Consider the following 21,304-nt stretch of genomic DNA (forward strand, 5'->3'; position numbering starts at 1 on the left):
TCCCACTCTACTTCTCCATTTATTTTTTATTTTGTAAAAAAGATTCATAATTATCACTATATTGCTTTACAATTGTTTGAAAATATTTTTTTGAATTCTTTGCTAAATTTATATAAGAATTTCTGCTTTGTGTGTTGATATTTTATCCAGCAAACTTGATGAACACTATTTTTCCAAAAGATTGTGTTTTACTACATGGGTATACTATATAGAATAGGGTCTCCCAACCATTTGTAGTGGAACGCTGCTGTGTCAGAAATGAAAATGGGTTACAATTGTGGTAGGATATTGATCCTATTCCTTTAGCAATTTCTATGTATCCCCTGAGATGAAAAGTGCTGGGAAGCATGAAACAGACAATGGTGGAACACTGCTGTGTCACAAATGGGTTACAATTGTGGCAAGATATTGATCTGATTCCTTTAGCAATTTCTGTGTATCCTGAGATGAAAAGTGTTGGGAAGGACTGAACAGACAATCGTAACATCATTTGTTCTCTTTTCTTTTTTTTTTATCATCACATTGTTCTGCTTGAGTCCTTTAGTACAACATTGAAGAGAGATGCATTGATTGAAGTCTTCCTTCTCTTGTTCCTAATTTGAGAAGAAAATGTTTATAATGCTTCACCATTCAAAATGATGTGTTGTTGATGATTAGTAAATATCCAGTATCAGGTTAGAAATGTGCCTATAATTTGGAATCTTCTGGTGATTAGAGTCAGAGCATGTGGAATTTTATTAAATATGTTTTTCCTGCATTGAATAAGATGATCCTATAAGATTTTGTTTCATTAATCTCCTGTTGTGGTCAATTAAATTAATAGTATTCTTTGCTGCTATACTCTTATAGATTTGTTCATTCTGCATTTTTAGTAAAATGCTATATTCAGTGTGAGAATATTTAATTAATATTTTTATTTAGAAATGATTATAGATACCCATGTAGTTGTAAGAAATACAAACTCTATAACAGCATGGACCCTCTGAAAAGAACAACTACAATTTTCATTTACAGGAGTAAAGAAGGACATTAATGTGGGAAAAATACCTAGAGAAAGAGAGAAATTTCAAATAGGATAAACATTTTGACCCATAAGTTAAACAGATATGATTTTTATAAAGTACAATGTAGAGATAATATGGTGAAATCATACCTAAAAAAGAAAGCTGACTTAGTGGATAACAAAAATCTAAGTGGAGACAAATGAGTTAAGAAAGGAATATTTAAAGTAAAAGTAAATTAAAAAGATATTTTATAAGAATAACCAATGGACACACACACTAGGGGGGTAAGGGCATGTACTGGGGGGTGGGGGTGGCTGGAGAGAGGTCAATGGGGGGAAAAGGAGACATATGCAGTACTATATGTAATACTTTAAACAATAAAGAATTTTAAAAAATAAAATATTCTAAGGTTGAAAATATATATATATTTAAAATATAAACATAAAGTTGCAGTACTATGTAATACTTTAAACAATAAAGAATTTTAAAAAATAAAATATTCTAAGGTTGAAAATATATATATATTTAAAATATAAACATAAAGTTAGAATTGTCACCTCACCACCCTCCATAACATCAAAAAAGTAGTATACAATTTATATTTGAGAAATATAGCAGAAATTGGGGGAGAAAAGAAAATGTAAAAGCAAACATTCAAAATAATGAATCAGACTATTTTAAAAGATAAATAAGGGCAAAGATATATCTTATAAGAGCTGGTCAGTATAAATGTCAGAGCCCAATAACTTCTATAATTAAATTTTGGCAATTTAAAATATTTCATACCTTTTATTTTATTTATTTTTCTACTCTTCTTTAATTCATATTTCAAACTTAATAAATTAAACTAGTTTAGCCTAAAATTAATCATATAAAATGTCCTCACTGAGAACATATATAGGACAGACTAATTTGCAATTCAAGGTTTTTTATTGTATCACTTTAAGTCATTATTCATATACAAAAATAATGTTTTTCTGCCCTTTTGAAAGAATAACTAGCCACAGCATTCAATGTTACCTTTGTAATCAAATATGCATTTATGCAACTAAAGGTTTTGCAAAGGACTAAGACAATTGGTCAAAGGAGAGTTTCATAATTGAATTGCATGTTTAATTACATTACCCATTCAATTTTCATTGGTTATACATGTCTAGAGTAACACTCTTAGATACAAGATACCAAAAAAAAGGAAAACAACCTCTTTTTAAATTTATGATAAACCTTTGTGGCATGAATTTCATGTGACTGGAAAAAGGTAGAGTAAAGTTCATATGCATTTGAATTTTGAAAGGCAGAAAAGGCTTCCCTGCTTTTATTAATAATAGCTTCTACATGTGAGGGTAGTTGAAGACATATTTCTACCATCTCAGACAGAGGTGAGGGATGCATTATCTATACATGCCTAAATTAATATATAACATATCATCTGAATACTAGAGTATTTGAATATGAGTGTGATAGAAACAAAATTTTAAAACTTTTATAAATTTAATATATGTATCCCCAAAACTTCTTCTTTAAAAAGTATATTTCTGTTCTGATTGATGGAAAGATGTAGATTTGGCCCTGGCTGGTGTGGCTCAGTTGGTTGGGCGACATCCAGTGCACTGAAAGGTTGCAGGTTCCATTCCAGGTGAGGGCTCAATCCCCAGTGGGGGGCAAGCAGGAGGCAGCCAATCAGTGTTGTGCTCCCACATCAATGTCTCTCTCTCTCTCTTTCTCTCTAAATGTAAATAAAAAATCTTTTTAAAAGATATGGATTTGATCAAATATAATCCATAAACTCTTTGTTAAACATGGAAAACTATTTTAAGAACAAGAGGATGAATGCATGTATTTATTATTGTGTATTAAAAACAGATTTTGGTGGCCCAGAAAGGAGAGGAGAAAGTTGGTAAAGGAAGTGATGGTTCTAAAAGCAGAGAGTGAAAACATAAGAGAGAGATTTATTTTCGTTGAAAGTATTTTTGTGGAAAGCAAAACTAGAGTACAGAAAATAATGAGATAATTCACAGACCATCAGAAATGTCTTTAAAGCAAGTTTAGATGAGGAAAGGGAATTGGTAAGGGAATCAAGAAAGGAGGGCAATGGATTGTTAATTTTCTGGCAGCTTCGTGAGAGGAAAGGTGCATCCCACCAGGAGGAAGGCAAGTACAAGTGTCACATATAGAATAGAACACCTTTGTGGTCTTTGGCTGAGTTAGTGAAGCAGGAGGCTGTTGGGACACAAGTTTTATCCTAAATCCATCACATTAGGAATATAAAAGGAAAGGGGGGAAGGGTAAGAAAGCTGGGGTTAAATTTGGCTCTTAGATAGGGAGAACTAAAGACAAGAATCATAGGGACCTAAAAGAAAACATGTCAAACCATTCAGAAATTGAGAACTTGATGGGATTTTTTAATATATTCAACATACATAATTAAAACAAACATTCTAAAGGATAAAATAGCGGATAAATTAGAAACCTAGACAGAGATAAAACACATAGGTAAGTTTTTAAGGAAAATATGAAGTACAGAGGAGGGTCCTCTAAAGTTCATAACTGTGGTTGGGGTCAGGGAAACCTTCTATTATGCAGCCTTGCTGGAACTGGCATAAATGTAAGAGTGAGTTAGTCAGGTGACTGCAAGGATGGAGGAAAGTGCATTTCTAAGAGAACAGAAAATGTCAGTGGTTTATAACCCGTGGCCCCACACCAACAGCGTAAACATCAGCAGGGAATTGTTGGAAATAAAAATTCTCAATATTTGGTACCAAAAGCAGACCCAGTGAATCATGAGCTTTGGAAATGAGTTCCAGCTATCTGTTTTAATAAGCCCTCCAGTGACTCCGAGGTTAGCTAACATGTGATTTCCAATGACATAAGCAAAACCTAGAAACAAGGAAGAACTTCTTCCTGTCGTATATAATAGAAGTTATTTTTAACCAGTTATGTGCCTTTTAATTTTGTGCATGAATTTAATCACGTATACTTTTGAATTACATTTAACTTTTTGAATACAAAGTTTTCACAAAATCCCACATAAATGCAACATTGATCAAGATATTGCTAGCATCCCAGAAATCCTCTTCCTAACCCTTTCCCTGTAATTATCTCCCATCCCTTCCTCCCAAAGATAAACACTGTCCTGAATTTTTATAATTGTTTTGTTTTCCTTCAGTTGCACAGTATATGAATGGGATTTTATAGTATATTCTATATTCTGTTTATATTTTTAGAGTTTATGTTATGTTTGTGAGTCTCATCTATATTGTTCAGTTTAGCTTTAGCTAAACACATGGTTTTGGGATTTTTTTTTTATAGTATAAACATACCAAATTATATAATTATTCTAATGATGATGAAAATAGTTTAGGCAATTTCCAGTTTGTGTCTATTCTGAATGATGCTTTTATAAGCTTTTCTGTATTTGTCTTTTATGCTCCTTTTTGAGGATGACACATACATATATGCATTTATGTAAACAAATAAATGTTTATATACATATTTGGACTTTATAGTCATGATTTATATATCCATTAAATGTTAGTAAATAATAACACATTGTTTCCAAAGAGAATGTAATTTACACTATTAGCAATGTATGAAACTTCCCTTTGCTCTATATGCACACCCCACTCTGCCTATCACCTATTTTTATTTCAGCCACTCTGGCAAGTCTAACGCAGCATTTAATTTTGGTTTAATTTTTATACCTATGTTTACTAATAAGACTCAATGTTTATTGAACATTTTATATATAGTGTTTGTATAACATGTTCTTATATATCATATATGAAATTTACAAGTGTTTTATTAATTTGTAGAAGCTCCCAATGCACTCTGTATTTTCTGAATGGTCTCTTTGAATAAGATGTTCTTGTTTTTAATGAAACTTTAATGACTTTCATCATATTTAAGAAATCTTATTTCTAAAATTTGTATTGGTTTACACTCTACCTTTAAATAATACAATGTGACTAAATAATGACTATTTTTGTAAGGTGTGAGATAGGGCTTAGGACCATTCTTAAAACTATTCAACTGCATTATCCTTTCTTTGTTGTGACATTATATTCATAAATTTTCTAAGTATTTTTAGTCAGAATGAACTGAACTTAATCTTTTTTCCCCCTTTACTTTTATTGTTGACACTATTACAGATATCCCCATTTTCCCTTTCTCCACCCAATCCCCACCTCCTCTTCCCTCTGGCCATCACCACACTGTTGTCTGTGTCTATGGGTGATGCATATATGTTCTTTGCCTGATCCCTTCACCTTCTTTCATCTAACCCCCACCAACAGCTGTCAGTCTGATGCATGTATCCATGCCTCTGTTTCCAATTTCTTCTTCCATATATTTTGTTCATTAGATTCTATATAAGATCATATGGTATTTTTCTTTCTCTCACTGGTTTATTTCACTTAGCATACTGATCTCCAGGTCCATCCATGTTATTGCAGAAGGTAAGATTTCCTTTTCCATTACAGTCACATAGTATTCCATTCTGTAAATGCACCACAGCTTTTTTATTCATTCATATATGTGGTTATCTTTATTACTACTTATCAATCTTAGTTAAATTTTAAAAAAATATTGAATTTATTGTGAAGACATTGGTTAATAAATTTAAATTTAATTGCTCATATTTTATTTAAGCTGCTTCTATCCTTAGTCATGAGACTGGAATTTAATGTATGCTTAGTAAGGTATTTGCTATCAAGTTTTGAATAACTTTGTGAGATGAGATTGGAAGATTTACTTTTTCCTGTTTAGTGGTAGAGAACCACTAGCCACTTATGGTTGTTGAGCACTCGGAATTTGGCTATTTCAAATTGGGATGTGATATCAATTCAATATATACACTTTCCCACTTTGGATTTTAAAAACAGTATAATATGTAATATATGATGTTAGTAATCTTTTATAATAATGCTTTGAAATAATTTTATTTTTAATCTATTAGGGAAAATTAAATGTATTATTAAAATTAATTCCACTTACTTTGGTTTTTTTTAACTGTGGCTACTAGAAATTTAAAATTACATGTGAGATATATTTCTGTTGAATAGGGCTATTCTGAAACACAATGAATACAATTTTGCATGTTTCACCTATTTTAAAGATTCAAATAATTCAGTCTCCTTGTACTTTTTAAGTATAGTTCTGATTATTTACTTGACAAATTTTATTTTATGTACTGGCATATTCAGTCATTCTATATTTATTTGGAATAATTTGATACATGCTTTTCAGTTTTAAATTTTTACTGGCATATGTATTTAGCTACATTTCAATACATATAATCAAATATATATATGTATGTATATATATATACATATATATCTATATCTATATCTATATATCACCCTTTTAATTTTCTTAGTGTCAAGTCAAAATATTCTTTCACTTTTTGATAAGTATGATCAAAGTAATGAAGGGTTTTTTTTAATGAAACATCTCCATGTTTTGATTTATTAACCCATAAATTGTATATTTCTACCCTATTTCTGCAAGAGACACTAGTGATTGCCCTATTTTCAACTTTTCTTTTGAAATACTCTTTTCATATGTGTGATATAATTGCTCTGTTTTCTCAGTCTTACTGAGAAATGTCATGTGTCTGGTATTGTTCATTGAGGTGCTTTTAGGCAGATTAGGCAGATCCCTGTTCAAATTTTAAGGCTTTGATGAAACATGATAATGAAATTAAATATAAAGAGGCTTTGCTCTACTACCTAATTGGAGGTATACAAATTGTTACCAGGAAGCAGGTCCTATTGTTGCCGGAGAAATTAGTGGGTCCTATTTCCCCGACACTAGTGGGAGTGGGGTTCCTACTATATCTTTAGAATATGAATTTTCTAAGACTCACATGGGAGAATGAATTGTTTTTATTGGTGTGGCATTATATTTTTTGGGTTGCAAAGTCCCACTGTCCTTAAACCAGTCCTGAAAAAGATGTAGTTAGAGGTTCAGCAGAGCCAATAGGAGGGCTCAGTGTCCAGAGGGTCTGTTCCATGGTGGAGTTGAGTTCTGTACAGCATTAGGCTAATCACAGCCATTAATTAGTCCATTGTGTGGAGTCCTCATGGCTGTGGGCCACATGGACGAGTGCAGAGTATGGGAGCCCCACAAGCCAGGGGTCGGGGCAAGCACTAAGAAAGAGGCAAGAGGGGAGCCTCCTATGTTCAGAAGCTTAAATATCAACTCTTCCAGAGCTTGCAGTAGCCACGCCTACTCCCCTACTTTGGCCAATCTCCAAGTCCTAGGTGTGACTGACAGGTAAGCGCCTTCCCATGTCACGCAGACCTGGTCTACTGTCCAGTCCCTTCCCTCAGTGATGTGTGGGGAGTAGACCTGGAGAGTGTTAACTGCAGCTTCCTGGCAAAGCCGTATAAATGGCATGCCTGTTTTATCTAGTCTCCCCTTTGCTCCTTTCCTGTTACTAATAACCAGGTTATTATAATGGCATCATTATTAGTATTAAGAGAAGATCTCCAATTTGCTGCTGCTGTTCAAAATTAGTTCTCTAATTGAAAATTTATTTTCTCTATTAGAAACTCTTGCATTTATTAATGGAAACTTTGGTTGATGGACAGAACTTAACCTCATGAATCCTAACCTAAAATTGCACATTAAGATACTTTTCAGTACCCCCTAAAGTCTGATTTGGATTGCACCACATAACGTATTTCTTTCCATACCCTAACCTAACCCTCTTGATTTCTGACTTCTTCTGCTTAGAGGTTAGGAATGTGAATGGATTTATGTTAGTGGCCATACTCACTTAACTCTTATGTGCTTTTTCTGGTTCTATGCATAATGCAAATGTCTTTAGGTACTTCCCTAAATCCAGTCTTGCGTTTTGTGCTTCTCACAGATATTCCTCAAAGTTTATAATGAATGATTTAAGGATGGTGTATTTCTTAAACTATCCTCCATGTGCCTAAGTTACCTAGCCCATAATGAATGTTTTAATTAGCGTGGGCTGTCATAACAAAAATAACATAGACTGGGTGTTTTATAAACAACATTAATTTATTTCTCACATTTCTGTAGGCTGGAAGTCCGAAATCAGGGTGCCAGCATGACCAAGTTCAGGGGAAGACCCTTTTCTTGTGTCCACATATGGTATCCTCTTATATGTCTCTTTATGTTCAAGGGCAGAGAGGAAGCAAACTCTCTCATGACTTTTATAAGGATACTAATCCCATTTATGAGGTCTCTAGCTTTATACCTCCTCTAACCTAATTGCCTCTCATAGGCCCTTACCTCCTAATAGCAGTACTTTGGAGGCAGGGTTTCAACATGGGAATCTTGGGGAGACACAAACATTCAGTCTATATCAATGGGCGTAATGACAATATATAATTCATAACATTGCTAGGTTAATACTGATAAAGTATTTTAAAGAACTGTCTTCTGTTTTTAATCATAGAAATAAAGCAAACTAAGATACCATTCCCATAAGTTTACATATAGCAGCGGTTCTCAACCTGTGGGTCGCGACGCCTTTGGCGGTCGAACGACCCTTTCACAGGGGTCGCCTAAGACCATCCTGCATATCAGATATTTACATTACGATTCATAACAGTAGCAACATTAGTTATGAAGTAGCATCAAAAATAATTATATGGTTGGGTCACAACATGAGGAACTGTATTTAAAGGGCCAGAAGGTTGAGAACCACTGACATATAGTCTATAGCTGCTTTCATGATGCAGTAACAGCTGAGTAGTTTGAGACCCTGTGGCCCACAAATTCTAAAATAATTTTCATTTGCCCGGCTGGTGTTGCTCAGTGGTTGAGTGTCAACCTGTGAACCAGGAGGTCACGGTTTGATTCCTGGTCAGGGCACGTACCCAGGTTGTGGGCTCAGTCCCCAGTAGGGGTCATGTAGGAGACAACCAATCAATGACTCTCTCTCATCATTGATGTTTCTATCGCTCTCTCAGTTTCTCTTCTTCTCTTAAACCAATAAAAAAATGTATTTTTTAAAAAGTGTTGTTCTTTGCTGTAAAGGAAAATATTAGGTATTCATCTCCTTACAATGGGCTGTGGGCTCGATCCTGCTAATTTGAGTAAAGGAGCAGAATCATGAGAGCCACACACTAGGAACTTAATTTTTTAACTATTACAATGTCTAACCATGCATGGTTGAAATTGAATAACATGAGAGTTTATTAAGGTGTATATAAAATGAATAACTCCAAATAGTCACTTCATTTTTTTCTGAAATATTAACCTTTTACACAATCACTTTTAATATAGGTGCATATTAAATATTTGTATCAAATATATTTTTTATATTGTGAAGCAATTTTTCATTTTGACAGAGTCTTAAAACTGTAATCAAACATTAGTCACAGTTAGTTGTCTTTCTTTAATTTTCCAGTGTTTGCTGCTTATTTCACTTTTCCAGTCCTTGAGCAAAGCTCCTAGCAACCATTTCTTTCTCTTCCCATAGGAATGAAAGGCAAATAGCTCTCTTATGTGACGATGTCTTTGTGTTGCCTATCCTTCGAGTGTAATAGCTTCATTTTATGTGAAAGTAAACTAAAATGAAGTAATGTGAATAAAATGATCGCCTAACTGCAGTGCATTATTTTATACAGAATCGCTTTAGAAATTATTGACACATCATTAAAGGATTGACCAAAAGAAGAATGTACTGAAATTATAATGAAACATAGCAGTCTAAAAAGTGATCTTTCATTTATTGTGATATTTTAAAGATATATGCACCTCGTTAGGCTAGCAAAGCCAATTTGTTTTATAGAAGTCCCATTATGATTTCCATTAAAGTAAAATTTACTTAGATGCTTTAATAGGATTTCTGCTTAAATATCTTAGCTTAAATTACTTGAGTGTTATTTGTGTATGGTTGTGTGTACGTGCAATACTTTTATTTCTTTTTTGATATAAAAAAACTAGGAGCTCAGCGCGAGATTCGAAATCGTGCGGCGCCGCCCACCCTCTGGTCTGGCCCTGCCTCGCTCCCCGGGCCCCGCAGCAGCCACCGCCACTGCTGGTCTGGTCCTGCCTCCGTCTCCAGCCCTTGAAGCAGCCATGGTCGCTGCTGATCAGGCCCTCCCCCAGCTCAGGCGTGCAGAGGCCCCTGCCGCCCTGCCCCCGATGCTGCGTGCACAACCTCCTCCTGTCCAGTCGACCTGTTACAGCGTTCTGGTTAATTAGCATATTTCTCTATTTGTGTTGTGCAGCTTTCAACCTATCAATAACCAATGTTGTGGTTGGACTGGCCCTTGATGTTACTATGATGAAAAGATGCCTCTAGTGATAACCATAAGGAATCTTTGTAAAAGCAAAGATTTATTACTTCCAAGATCTGGAAATTACACAGCACACCTGGGCCAGGCCTCAGGTAGCGAGAGAGAGCAGCATGCATGATGCATGGAGTGCAGGGCTATGGGATTTTGCTTCTATTGGACTTGGGAGTAGATTCTTGGGCTCACTCTTTACTGGTGAATTTAAAACAATAGAACGATAATTTAAAACCCGGGGAAATGAAAAACAAGTGGCCAAAATGGTCCCTTATCAAAATCATACAAGATCTCAAAAACAAAAGAGCCTCAGTGAGAGGGAGAGGTGGCCTGCTTCTTTATCTACTTGTGTGGTTGGCAATGTGTGTATTCAAGGTAGTGGTCTTTGAAGTGGCTGCCTCATGATCAAAGCTTAAGTTAGGCACTGGTATTACAGAAAAAAAACAAACAAAACAAAACATTAAACTATGTGGGCTTATACTACATTACTTATACCTGGAAAATTGTTATTTCATCATGAACACCTTCTTAAAAATGGCTACTTATTGACTTACATAATATATTCTCTCACTATAAAAAACAGTATTGTACTTATAAGAGCAATCTCACCATTATTTTAAAGCATTCTACTCCAGGACTACAACCCTTCTCTACGTTTCTCATTGCTTCTAGGATTACAAATGATATTAATGCCTTACTTTTTACAGAACCAGATACTTTGAGCCTTTATCAGGTTTTTACTGTTTCTTAACTTCTTATGACATCATTTCTTTCTTATGTAATTAAAATATATGGTCCATCATTATACTACTTTCCTATGACCTCCATTTTCTTATTACTGCCTCTCTCCATTATATTCCCTTTCTGCAAAATTCCAAACCTTTTATGTGTCTCTACATATTCCACACCTGTGTATAAACACCTGACTATTTTTACTTCCTTGTCTCATATTCAATGCAATTTACTAATTTTAAAAATCCTAGAAATTGACCTGAAATCTTAGTAACTTCTTATAATTTTTACATTATTTTTTCAATATCCTTGACAACCATTTCATACCTATCTTTTCTCAAACCTCCACCCCTTTCATCACACTCCAATTGAGGTCTTTCTTTCAAATTTCAATACAAATGCAGCAAGAGAACTGCCTGCATATCACTGACCTACACCCATATAGTTCAGTCTTCTCTCCTACTGTATTGATTCCTCCTAGTTGCAGCTAATCCCTCTACCCGTGGACAGAATCACCTACTTTTCTCTCACCTATGCAACATTATTCTAGAAACTATCTTTTTTCTTGCCTAGATGATCACTTTTCCCTCCTTGTTCAATTCATCCCACTTGTTCACAAACATACTCTATACTCTGACAACCTCTAGAAATCTCCTTAGTTGTTACTTCACATTGTTGATCTTTGTAAAATGAAACTTAAAAGAGATATTTAGATCAGTGCTTCACAAACTACAATTTTATAGAAATCATTGGAAATCTTGTTAAATTGTTCTGCAGTAAGTCTGGAGTGGGGTTTGAAATTCTGCATATCTAATGAGATGTCAGTGAAACCTTGATGCTTGTGGTTCAGGGACTACACTTTGAACAGTCACATATTTTTCTCATTCCCTCTTGGCCCCATGCAAATAGATGTTTATTCCCACAACTCTCTAGAAACATCACTAATAATGGCTATTTAAATCTCCCTTGCTAAACCTAATTGCTAATTAATTCAGTGTAACTCAATGTTTTTCTTATACACAAGTCATCAAACGTCTGGTATATCTGCATTATAGATTTTTTCCAAGTAATGACTCAAGAACCCAGTCTGCTGGAATATTTCACATAAACCCAGTAGAATGTATGATTTCCAGGCATTCAGTGCAAGAGTGAGAGATGAAAGAATGGGTATTAGAACTAAAAGGCTTTAGCCGGACTGGACACCCAGAATTTCTACTAAGATGCCATTAGCTAGAACATTAGGACATATAAAGGAAGCTCAGGTAGACTTTGGAAAAGGAGGTAGCTTTACTGACTCTGCTGCAGTTTCCCAATTCCAATCTGTATGTCACTAGAGAAGGAACAGCCAGCTATCTATCTGGTTGTTAACTCCTTCTTCTCTATTTGATGTATCATTTCTGGTCATTTTGATTCTGTGCCCCTGTCCCATGCTACTTTGCACCAAGTTTCCTTTTAATTTCCCAGAATAAAAGTCCATGAGAACTTAGATTTTTTTCAAGGGCATTATAAGTAATAACGATAATACTAAATAATAATAATAATAATGAAGAAAATAATGGTTGCTAGTGTTATAAAAATGGTAGGGGAGAAGAGATGAATAAAAATATAATGGGATAAGGAAATCTTTATGATGATGAAATAGTTCTCTATTTTAATAGAGGTGGTGGTTACCTGAATCTAAACATGATAAAATGGCAAAGAACTATATCCACATATTGTACTAATGTTGATTTCCTAGTTTTGATATTATATTATGATTTTATAAGGTGGAACTGTAACTAGAACCTCATAATACTATCTTTGCAACTTTATGTGTATTATTTCTAAATAAATGCTAAAAATATGCACATTTTACTATTTTACTCTATGGAATACTTTGGAAAATGCCATGAAAATATCCACAAACGTATATTTCTACATTGGGAGAATGTTTGTTAATTTGTAAAAGCCAAAGCAATATATTATTCATTTGTGTCTTTTTACTTTCTACATATGATACAGGACCACATACTGTTTTATCCTATAGTAGGAATATTGTACTTACGCTAACAATGAAATTATATTTTAGTCTTCTATCTTCTTTACAGAACTAATCTTGTGGGCATATATAATGAAAAGAGTATGGAGTTATAATAGGGTTATGTGGGATTCACAAATTTTTATTATTAACCTGGCATTAATTAACCAACTGTGTGATATGTTTCTAGTCACTTAACCTCTAGTAAAACTAGCTTCTTACTTTAAAGAACATACTGATATAAAACTGGGTAATAATTGCCTTTTATAGTTTTAAGGTTTGTCTTAAGAATTTTATAAAAAAAAAGTATAGCTGTAAGTGCTATGGACATGTCAAGCATTACATACATATAAAGTAGAATTATGCAAACAATTTCCTACGAACATTTTTCTTTAATATAATTGAATGTCATTCTCTATATTTAATGATCTAATTAGATATTATGCTAATACATCATAACATTGAGAAACATACATCCATTCTTCTTTATGAAATCAAAATAGTTATTCATGTACTAATACCTAAAATTAGAGGTTGATTTATTTTAATACAATAATGCCAATGATGCAGTTACTCAACATTTTATGCTGCCTTTGTGTCTTTATGGTTTAGAATTAGCACACAATTCAAACTTCAAATCAATTAACAGCATATCTTTTAAGTGGAGCTTGTTTTGGCTTGTATGCTATTGCTAATTAATTGAATTCTTTGTCCCTTAAATTTTCTTGATGCTTCTGTTCACATAATAATGAATGAGTTTTACATGAAGTTTTTTTTCCCCCCAATAAACATGTAAACTTATGAGCTTAGGGTTAAATAGTGAATTGGTTGACAAGTTTATGAACTTGAATACAAAGACTTTAAAACAGACTTCTGTAGATAATTTCTGGAGGACAAGTTGTCATTTTTAGCAAGAAGTCAGATATTTCCCCTTTCAGTTCTCCCCAGCACATACGTATAAATTGTCTAAATCCCTACTTAGGCTACCGATAACTCAACAGAGTACATTTTCCTTTTGAAATTCAGGAGTTAACAGACATGATAAGAGCAGTCAGGTCACTACTGCAGGTATAGTTTAGTGACACTCTGATGTGCCTAATGACAACATACTGAATGCAATGTAATGCCTCTCAACTTTTCAATGAAACATGTTGATTCATTTTTTATAAAAACTGCAGTAAAACTCCAGACTTGGGTCTAATATCACTACTTCATTCTATTCACTTGATTAAGGTGGGGACTAGAGAGAGGCAAGTGACTTTGCCAGGGCACAGCGTTAAGGAGGCATTCACCTTCACATCGCATGAAGTGCCAAACATGCACTTACTCAACTGCAGTGCTAGACAATATATAAACAAATAACCGTGTCTGTAAAACAAGTCACACTAGACCTAAATAAATTAAAATTGCACAATCTATGCTCTCCATTCCTAATGGAATTAAATCAGATGTTAATAGGACATTTTTGAGAAACCTTCAAAGATTTGGAAATTAAACCAATTTCTAAAATAGCCTGAGTTAAAGAAGAGATTACAACTGAATACATATATACAAAACATATCAAGATTTATGCAATGTAGCTAAATCAATGCTTAGAAGTAAGTTTAATTTGTAGTTCTACATTCCTACATTAAAAAATGAAAAATTTCTCGAATCAATATCCTACGTTTTTATCTTAAATGACTAGAAAAAGAAGAGCAAACTGAACCCCAAGGAAAGGAAATGGTGAGATTAGAGCAAAAATCATTAAAACTGAGGAGAAAATTTGATGAAACAAGATCTTGTATTTGAGAAAAATAAAATTTACATATCTTTATGATACCGAATTTTTGGACTGGAACCCGGATTCTTTGTTGGCTGTAATCGAAGAATGAGTCCATGGACAGAAAGTGGTATAGCAAAGATAGAGATTTATTGAAGAACAAGTATAGACTCACGCATGGGGAGAGAGAAAGAGTCCCACAGAACTGATTCTATGGGAAAAGGGTCCCAAGGAGTTCCTTTTCCCTATGCTTTATAAAGACTGCAGAGCCTGGTGCCTGATAGCCCCTCTGATGGGTCAATATTCCCCTTCGACATGTGAGGTTCTCCCTCCTCCTTCCCTCTGGGCTTTCTTCTTTTCCATCATCTGAATGAGCTTCCTTCCCTTTATTTTGTAAATATAGACCTTTCCTGGCTACTTCCAGTTCCCTTGTCTTATGTAAATGCAACTGTTGCTGCTCCCTTGTTTTATGGAGATGTAACTGCACCTGGCTTCCTTATGTTATGGAAACGTTCCTTCTCCCAGGCTGCAGCCCTGCGCTTTTCCATGGACCCCAATTCTAAGAAATTCCTAATCCTGCCTATGTTCCCCCTAAAATTCCTGCTTCATTTAGTTGGACTGACCAAGAAAAAAACAAAGGAAGACACAAATTAACAAAGCCAGGATTTAAAGTGAGAACATCATTAATGACCATTCATAAGTGAAAAGGATTATATGGAAAAAACGATAAAAACAATATGCCAAAAAATTAGACCACTTAAGTGAACTAGACAAATTCTTAGAAAGGTTCAAGGTACTAAACTGTCTCAAGAAGAAATAGAAAATCTATACAGACCTACCAAATATTTAAAAAATTAGTATAAATCTCTATAAACTTCATAAAAATATAGAAGATGACACATTTTATGAAGCCACTATATCCTAATACCAAAACCAAGCAAAGATACAAGATAAGAAAACTAAAACACAATATCACTTAGGAATAAACATTTTAAAACTTCAAAATATGAGCTCAGCAAATTAAATAACATGTAAAATATTTTTGTACTCTGACAAAGTGGGATTTTTTTTGCAAGAATGCAAGATTGCTTTAATATCTGAAAATTAATTAATATAATAGACCATATTATTAGCATGAAGGACAAAATCAAATAATCTTTCTAGATGCAGAAAAAAAACTTTTGACAAAATCCAACACACATCCTATATAATCCTATATAATCAAAAGCTAATATGCTAATTAGACCAAACAGCAGACCAACCTAGGGCATCCTTCCGGATCTTCCCAATGAAGCCGGGGCTGCAAGGGCTGGCAAAGGCTGTGAGGGCCGAGCCCCTTACACGAATTTTGTGCATCCGGCTTCTAGTTTATTATAAAGCTCTATATCGATTATAAAGAGAACAAAACTGTCTCATTCTGATCAAAAGCATCTCTGGCAATTGTCCTGTTAACATCACACAAGTGATGTTGGGCTGGAAGATTTGCCCTTAAGAATGAGAACAGGACTTTGATAGCCACTTTTACTAAGTCTAGTCAACATTATTCAGAATGTTCCAGACTGTTTGCTAGGGGGGAATAAAAGATACAAGAAAATACTGACTGAAGAAGGGGAAGTAAAACAAGTCTTTATTAACAAGTGCCATAATCTCATATGTAGAAAATCCTAAGGAATCCAAAAAAAAAAAGAACTTTGGAGTAATGAGTTTATAAAACCTGCATGATACAAGATAATATACAAAAGGTAATTGTATTTCTATATCTGAGCAACAAAATTTCAAAAGTAAAGAAAATAATTTCCCTTACAATAGTATCAAATTGACAAAATGCTTAGGTATCAGTTTAATTCATTAAATGCAAAACTTTAACTGACAACTACAAAATATTACTGAGGGACATGAAAAAAATATCAAACAAATGGGGAGATATTGCATATTCATTGATTAAAACTTCATACTATTAACATGGTAATTCTTCCTAATTTTATTTATTGATTCATTGAAATCCCTATTGATATTCCTGCTGGCTTTTGTATAGAAATTCACAATGGAACTGCAAAGAAAAAAGGAAAATAGTTAGATGGCTTCCCAACCTAAAATGTAATAACAAGTTCCATTTATCCAGACAATGTATTATTGCATATGGATAGGTTGGTCAGTTGATTTTCACAATAGTGAAAGAGGAAATTAAATGGATGAAAAAGTATTTTCAAAACATTTTGTTGTACAATTTATACCAATATGTAAAGAAATTTATATATATAATTTCAAACATTCACATATATGTGCATAGGAAATAACATATCCTTATCTCATACTATACCAAATTAACTCAAACACATCAGAGATATAAATAAGAGCTTAAATGATAAAATTTCTAATAAAATATAAAAGAAAATCTTTATGACCATTGTTCGTCAAAGCTTTGATATACACCAAAAGCATGATAAAGCTAAGTGAAAAAAAATGTTACAAAGTGAACTTAATAAAATGAAGTCCATTGGTAATTTGGAATTAAATGAAAACTTTCTATCCAAAAGTCACCAACTGAGAAAATGACTAGAAAAACCAAGGCAAAGCACGGCAAGGAGAAAATATTTTCAGGTCACATAAATCATATGGAATTATATTCAGATTATACAAGGAATACTCACTACTTAATACTAAATAACTACATAAAAAGACAAACAACACAATTTAAAATAGTGTAACATTTGAACAGACATTTTATTAAAGAAGATGTACAAATGTATCATGAACATATGAGAAGATACTCAGAATTGTTAGTCTTATTGAAATGCATATTGAAACCACAAGGAAGTACTATTTCACACCCACTAGAATTATTATAAAAAAGGAGATAGACAATATCAAATGTTAGCAAAAATGTAGAGAAACAGGATACTGTTTGCATTGCTGGTATGAATTTAAAATGGCACAGTCACTTTGCAAAATAATCTGGTAATTTCTTAAAAAGTGATGCAAAAATTTACCATACACCTCAGCAATTCTAGCACTAGGAATCTGTCCAAGAGATATAAAATATATATCTACACAAATATGTGTGTGTGAATTCATTACTTATAAAAGTTAGCTGATAAAAAGTAAATCTTAAAGTTCTCATCACAAGAAAAAATTATGCATGATAATGAATATTAACTGAACTTATGCTCATTTCTCAATATTTACATCATTAAGTTGTACACCTGAAACTCATATAATATTAAATGTCAGTTATATCTCAATAAAAAGTACAAAGTGAAAACAAGCCAAATCTTCATTAACTGATGAATGGATGAGCAAAATGTTGAATACATTGTGAATTCCCTTTGGCAGTAAAACCAACAAAGTACTGATACATGATACAACATGAAAAATCCTCAAATTTTTTTATGATAAGCAAAAGAAGCCAATCACAAAAAACAACATATTGTACGATTCTGTTTATGTAATGCCCAGAAAATGCAAATCTATAGAGACAGTATGATTAATGGTGCCTAGGACTGGAGTTGGGAACCAAGAATCATCATAAATGAGCTCATCTTTGGGTCATGAAAATGTGCTAAAACTGGATAGTGCTGATGGTTGAAGAGCTCAATACATTTGCAAAAGTTATTGAATTATTTATTTGAAATTGATTAATCCTATGATATATAAATTATACCATTAAAATGTTGGTAAAGAAAAGGTTCCATGAACTCTAGAGACTTTTTATATCATAAGTTTTGCTATATATCTATGTTCATATTTTATTTTTGTGTGTGATCTTTTAAGGTCCATTCTGTGAAGAGTCAATGGGGCGTTGTGTTTCTTGGTCTTGTTGGAAAAGGGGAATTTGCCAAAATGAAAGCTCTGCTTACATTTGTGAATGTGCAGAAGGATTTCTCAATCAAGACTGTGAAATTGATGACAAGAAGTGTTCATTAATACCATGTCATAAGGGTAATGGCTGCAATGATATTTCAAATGTAAGTCTGAATCTAACATATAAGAGAGTGGTTTTAAAACATTTTGACAGTTACCAAACTATTTCAAAAGTACAAAATTTATAGTTTTCATTATTATAAATTTTCAAGCTCAAAATATCTATGTTTCTTATTTAAATTTCCTATTTTAAATGGAAACCCCAATTCCAAAGCACTATTTAGTTTCATTTTCGCTCTTGCATCAAAATTATCCCCTATAAACAATGCAATTTTGTAAACTTTTCAATTTTAATTTATTGGTTTTTAAATTTTTAAAATTATTTGCTTATTTGATATTTTTAAATTATAACTTTTAATTTTAACATTTAAATAAATAATACTAAAAATAATAGTTCACACAAATCACTCTTATTTTAGTAATATTTTTATTTGAATTCATATTTAAATCTTAAAGGTTTCTTTACTCACATGTGTGGTAGTTATGCGGGCTGTCAACTGGTACCTAAGCTGGAGCCATCAGCAGAACCTTATCTAACTACCCTGCATGGCTTGGGGACTAGGTACCAAAATAATTAGATTGACACCATATGGCTTTTAAATTTGTCTTTGAAAGCCCCAGAGCATCACTTTTTGTATAGTCAGAAATTTCTTACATTCAAGTGGGAGAAATAAAGTCCCCAACTCTCAATTAGAGGAGTGTTGAATTCACATAGTTAGGAAGTATGTGAATTGTTTTGACATTTTGGAAAGTGAAATCCTTCACATTGTTGTAAAGAAAACTTCGACTACATGCTTATGAGAATAATGCCCATCATTTCATCATCTTTGAAGTATCTCAAAACTTTAATAAAAATACTGTTTAATGTTTCCAAGGTTACCATATGCATCTGTGCACCAATATTGACAGGCAAGCTTTGTAAGAGACTTCAAACATCATGTGATTCATTTCCTTGCAAGAATAATGCAACATATATAAACTGTGAGAAAGATTATCATTGCAGGTATAATTCATTTGTTATTTTATTAAATAAAAACATATGAATTTTAAATACATGTTCTGTTTTAAACCTAAATTTTATTTAATAACATAATAGATTTAAAGTTAAAGTAGAAACTTTTTAATGTAATTTTATGTTGTTTAGTTATTGATTTTGAATAAATATTTAAGAAATTCTGACATATAATTTGGCATACAGTTGTAAAACATATATTTTGTTTCATAAGGATGATTTTTAGGATAAAAATAATATTTGAAGGTCTAGAAAAAGAGATTAATGTAAGTACCTTTAGTATTATTTATATTATATACATACAATGTTAATATTATATTTTGAAAGTATAGAGCAAGCATCTCTTCCTTCAATTCACAGACCTCAGCTAACAAATTTAAGTTAGGGTCTTTAGGCAAACTTTTTAGGAAGCAGTGCTTTAGTTAAATAAGAATTGCTAAAAGAAAATTACCCATTTGTAAAAGATAGAAGTGACCTAGTTATCTGGGTCTATAATTTTAGTCCATCATAAATAGCTTTATAGATACTTCCTCACAACATTAAGAAGTATAATTTGTACTCTCCACTCTTGCTTGGGTTTTATGTGACTGCTTAAAGTAAGTTCTGTTAGGCATTACTGAAAGGCAATAAATAGGCTCAAGTTTTAGAATATTCATAAAAGCAGAAAATTAAAATATCTGGTACAGGAAAGACTTAAAACACACTGGAAAAAAGTAACTTAGAACATGTATACATATCACAGTTGTACAATGGATAGTATTTCCATCAACTTTAAAGGAATCGAAACATAAGGTTTGCCCTAGCCGGTTTGGCTCAGTGGATAGAGCATTGGCCTGCAGACTGAAGTGTCCCAGGTTCAATTCTGGTCAAGGGCACATGCCTGAGTTGCAGGCTTGATCCCCAGTAGGGGGCGTGCAGGAGGCAGCCGATCAATAATTCTCTCTCATCATTGATGTTTCTATCTCTTCTCCCTCTCCTTTCTTCTCTGAAATCAATAAAAATATATTTAAAAAAAATAAAAAATAAACATAAGGTTTAAAAACATTACGTTTTTAAAATGTGACATTTTCAAAAGAGAATGAAACTTGATGATCATTCCAAGATATTGAAAGTTCTAACCCATCCAGTCAAATTTGTATATACTTTCAATCTTAAGTCAATTTACCAATAAACCCAATTATTATCTTTAGAAAAATATTGACTTTTAATTTATAATTTCTAGTTCTTATAGTACTTGTATATATTATTTTACTTTGAAAAGTGGTCAACTTTTAAAAATATCTAAGAATTATATAAATATGAGTAAATATGCATTTATTTATAATATTTATTTTTAATTAAATATGATGCATTTATTGGCCCTTATTAATAGCAATATTCTGGCTGTTTAAAAGACTTTTCTTTCTTTCTTTTTTATTTTTTAGAAGGATTTTCTTTTAAATTTCATCATCTAGGGGAAAAATGGATAACCAAAAACAAGATATTGGATAATGAAATATATAAAAAGTGGAGGCCTGGTGCATGAAATTTGTGCACAGTAGGGTCCCTAGGCCTGGCAGGGGATCAGGGCCATTCTGTGGGGTG

The 21,304-nt window shown here is 32.9% G+C and overlaps 1 protein-coding gene across 1 annotated transcript in view; it reads left to right on the forward strand.

The window, feature by feature from the left end:
• Window positions 1–21,304, forward strand: part of LOC102261352 (protein eyes shut homolog) — a 108,536-nt gene that overhangs the window by 45,062 nt on the left and 42,170 nt on the right. Inside the window, exons 2-3 of the mRNA XM_005883001.1 lie at window positions 18,559–18,752; window positions 19,584–19,711. Coding sequence (XP_005883063.1) covers window positions 18,559–18,752; window positions 19,584–19,711 — 322 coding nt within the window. The remainder of the gene's footprint in view (window positions 1–18,558; window positions 18,753–19,583; window positions 19,712–21,304) is intronic.

Source organism: Myotis brandtii, unplaced genomic scaffold, assembly GCF_000412655.1.
Source record: "Myotis brandtii unplaced genomic scaffold, ASM41265v1 scaffold750, whole genome shotgun sequence".
Classification (NCBI taxonomy): domain Eukaryota; kingdom Metazoa; phylum Chordata; class Mammalia; order Chiroptera; family Vespertilionidae; genus Myotis; species Myotis brandtii.